Source organism: Aplysia californica, unplaced genomic scaffold, assembly GCF_000002075.1.
Source record: "Aplysia californica isolate F4 #8 unplaced genomic scaffold, AplCal3.0 scaffold00051, whole genome shotgun sequence".
In the NCBI taxonomy this organism is placed as follows: Eukaryota; Metazoa; Mollusca; class Gastropoda; order Aplysiida; family Aplysiidae; genus Aplysia; species Aplysia californica.
The window spans coordinates 757,219-761,419 of record NW_004797321.1 but is presented as its reverse complement, the minus strand read 5'-3'; the positions used below and the strand labels follow the sequence as shown (position 1 = coordinate 761,419).

At 43.5% G+C, this 4,201-nt stretch overlaps 1 protein-coding gene across 1 annotated transcript in view; it reads right to left on the bottom strand.

Annotated features, from left to right (window-relative positions):
• Window positions 1–4,201, bottom strand: part of LOC101855236 (cystine/glutamate transporter) — a gene marked incomplete in the record, with an annotated part of 40,135 nt that overhangs the window by 22,326 nt on the left and 13,608 nt on the right. Inside the window, 1 exon segment of the mRNA XM_013079406.2 lies at window positions 3,292–3,417. Coding sequence (XP_012934860.1) covers window positions 3,292–3,417 — 126 coding nt within the window.

Genomic DNA, 4,201 nt, shown 5'->3' with positions numbered 1-4,201 from the left:
CACACAGACACACACACACACACACACACACTCACACACACACACACACACACACATAAAGTACTGCATTCTCAGCCTGTATAGAGCAATAATTTGTGGGGATATTGGTAACACTGGGAGACAAAAAGCACAAGGTCACCTACTGCCTTTTATCTCACATCAAAGCCTCTTCGAACTGCACAGTCGCTGTACAGTGTACAATGTGGCCACTTGGTTGAAAGCTTCTCTTTATTAACATGTGCAGATCCCGCAAATGTCTGTGGTGATTAAAGTCCAGAGACTACATTAACAAATTATTCAGAGAGAGGGCACGAAGAACATGCATCTATTTCCAAAACAGTCGAGTCACTATTCAAGTAAATATCACGCCTGTGATAAAAAAAGTCTTATGACTAAAAAGGAGAGTGAATAAATGTAACGTAACTTGTCTAGCTGTATTCGATATATTTTAACCGATGACACCATGTTAAACTGTAAAAAAACAAATGATATAGCACAATATGAGTCGCTGTTCCCCGGCCCCTGCAATGCGTGGGATGTTGGAAGGATATTAACCGATCGCTCGCCTCGTCGCCTGAAAACAAAGGCGTTTGTTTTTGAGGCGAGGAGTCGGGCGCGATCGGCTTGTGCCACGATAGCCGCTTTGCGTCCCCAATTTGGCTAGCAAACCGCCCTGATCAGACCCAATCCCGCACAATGGGCACCCCGTATTATACAAAGCGATCGCCCGACTCGTCGCCTGAAAACAAACGCGTTTGTTTTTTGGGTGACGAGTCGGGCGATCGGTTTGTGTCACGATAGCCGCTTTGCGCCCTCAATCTGGCCAACAAACCGATCCGAACCGAACCGACCGTTTAAATGGGCACTGGGTGTGCAACGCGCGTATGTGGTGTGTCGGTTATACGGGGTGCCCACTGCGGGTGAGATTGGCCGATCGGGCCGATCGCCTGACTCGGTCGCTTAATAGAGGGTGCCCACATACGCGTTTGGGTCGGGTCGGGTCAGGTCGGGTCTGGTCGGGCCTATCGGGTCGGGGTTTCAGTGCACACTACAGCTCCGCTGCGATTGTACTCGACGACCTGGAAGTTAAAGTAGAGAAACCTTTAACCAACATGCGGCTACACAGAAGGCGTAAACCCGGGCTACGATTGGCTGGACCTTTGACCCACGAATACATAAAATATGCCTACCGTACTCTTGGACTGTGTGTGTGTGTGTGTGTGTGTGTGTGTATGTGTGTGCGTGTGTGTGTGTGTGTGTGTGTGTGTGTGTGTGTGTGTGTGTGTGTGTTCGTGAGTGCTTGCTTGCTTGCTAACTTACTTTAGTCTAGGCGTCCACCAAAATAAGATCATATCCAGGCCAGGCTAATGTACGAAGTTTTTGCATGGTGTAGAAGCGACTCAAAAAGATACGCGTCCACCGACATCAGACCAGTTAAACCTATTTTTAGCCCAGTGTGTTATGATTACGAGAACAACAGACAGCACTGGCGATTTATTTACCACTTTAAAAAACTAAGAAGCAACAAATTATAATTATGGGGAAAATTGTTGGTAAGTTGGGAGGATGAGAAGAAGGGGGGGAAAAAAAGCTGGAACTGAGATTCGAACCCACGCTCACAAAATAATATTTTGCGTTTCAAACGCAGACACACTGTTCACTCGGCCATCAGAACTTTCATCAGCAAAGGGTAGATTAAGCTTCATATTTACAGCACTGTTTCAGGAAAGGCAAAGCGACATAATAAATCGAAATGTAGATCTAGATCTAGAATCTAGGCCTAGATCTAGTGGACCGTCAGATAAGGTCTGGAGAAAACTAAAAATTGGCGAAACATTGGTAGCACTAAACATTAGAGAACGTAGATCTAGACACGTCCTTAGCTAGATTCTTGGTCTAACATGGCCTATTTTTAGCCCTCCTGAGAACGAAATAATCTAGCTCTAGATGTAGATCTAGGTCAAGTGCTTTGATTTCATTTTTTCTGCTGTTTTTCAGCACAAATCTGCTATTGTACAACATATTATAATGAGATACAACTTTACTGATCATGTAAAGTGCAGTGAAGAAGCAAAAATGTACTTAAAGATGCAAATTTCCTTCCAAAATGAGTCGAATCGAGGCCAGAGTACCTACTTAATGTATTCACGGGTCAAAATGGACCCCTGACTCAGCCTCGTTGTGATTGGTTGCAAACCACCCGATCGCGCGATTCGCAGGCCAGAAAACAAACGCGTTTGTTTTTGTAGGTCACCGATCGCGTCGATCGGTTTGTGCCACGATGGCCGCTTTGCGCCCTCAATTTGGCTAGCCCTGACTACCCGATGGGCCCGACCCGACCCGACCCGACCCGACCCGACCCGATCGCATATGTGGGTACCCCGGTCGGGTCGGGTCGGGTCGGGTCGGGTAGGTTAAAGGTTTCTCTACTTTAACTTCCAGGTCGTCGGGTACAATCGCAGCGGGGCTGTAGTGTGCACTGAAACCCCGACCCGATCGCGTATGTGGGCACCCCCTATAAAAAACAAACGTGTTTGTTTTCAGTTTCAGGCGACTGAGTCGGGCAATCCGCCGGATCCAGCCGTAGTGCACACCCCGTATTATAACGCTACTGTCGGAATAAACAGCAATGTGTATTGCTGTTTCGAATATTATAAATTATGCATGTATCTATACAGTGGCGTCCAAAAGAAACTTGAAAATATAATCACCCAATCAACGTGATATAGCCTTGTACTACCTGCTCATGTAGCATACCAATTTAAAGCTGAATACATTCTGAACCATTTGAGACATTAATAGTTCATCTATGTTAAGAGACGCCAGAGATATGGTCACTCACAATTGACCTTAAAAAAACAAGCTCTGCAAACTGTGCGAAATCAGAGAAACGAAAAAGTGTGTTCGCTCGTATATTTGGGTGTATCAACATTGGTTGAAAGGACTTGTATTGAACATCAAATGAAAAGACAATAATATTATTGTCTTTACAATAAATAGTATCTTCTGGTGATATTTTCAAACAGATTGGAAAACAGAGCTGTTACAAATACCACGCAAAACCTGGACTTCCAGTTACATGTGTTCATTAGTTTTAATTTTGTCTAATTTATCCCACATATTACGAAACAAACACACACAGACTTACAAACACATTTATCACATATATTACGAAACAAACGCACAAAGACATTCGAACACATTTATCACTCAAGAAACAAACGCACAAAGACATACGAACACATTTTTTAAATAGGAAGCAAACATCCATAGACACACGAGAGTACTCACAGGTGGTCAGTGTTGCAATGACGATGACCACAGGTCTGGGAGGGCCACAGTCGTCATAGATGGAATCACTGACGTAGTCCGCGAACGCCAGGGCGAAGACAGCTGTAGACACGGGCTCTGCAGCGGCTGCAAGTAAGTCGTAGTAAAAGTATGGGTTATAAAACAAAAACATTCGTACGAGAAACTACTAGGTAAGTTCTTATCTGATCCGATCTTATCTTATCTGATCTTATTTGATCGTATCTTATCTTATCTTATCTTAAGGCTGCAAAAGCTGGACAATTACCAAAAAAACCCCACCACCACCACCAACAAAAAACAAACAAACAAACAGCGATAGTGGTAGACGCATGATTTATAAAGAATAATAAAAGAATAGATATACATTTAAAAAGAAACCCAAAATACAAAACAAAACAACAAATTAAAAATATTACAAGGACTATCGAAGTAAGAACAATATGTGGTCAGTCCCTCGATACGACTGCGAATGTTGAACAATTAATTAATTAAGTAAAAATAGCGAAAATAAATTCGAGGCAGCAGAAATGTGAATTCTTAGAAAACTAGCGAGAATTCCACGAAAACAAAAGAAATCAAATGATGTAGCTCTGAATTAATAAAAAAACCAATGTGAAACGGTCACTCTAATAAAGACAATACTAAGGAAGAGGAAGAAACCCTTCTCCCTGCGGGGGAAAATCCGTGGGTGGTTGGCAGGTTCTCTGTTGTGGTCTGCTTCTTCTTTCCTACATGTATATGAAGCATCTATAGTCCTTATCTCCCCTTCTTCTTTTTTATGTTTGTTACTCTCTTGTAACACCTCTGTTCTTCTGGCGCTCATATGACTACTCCCCGGGGCGGTGCCACTGACTGAAGTGTCTTTAGGCCATTCCAAAGGGAGGGGGGG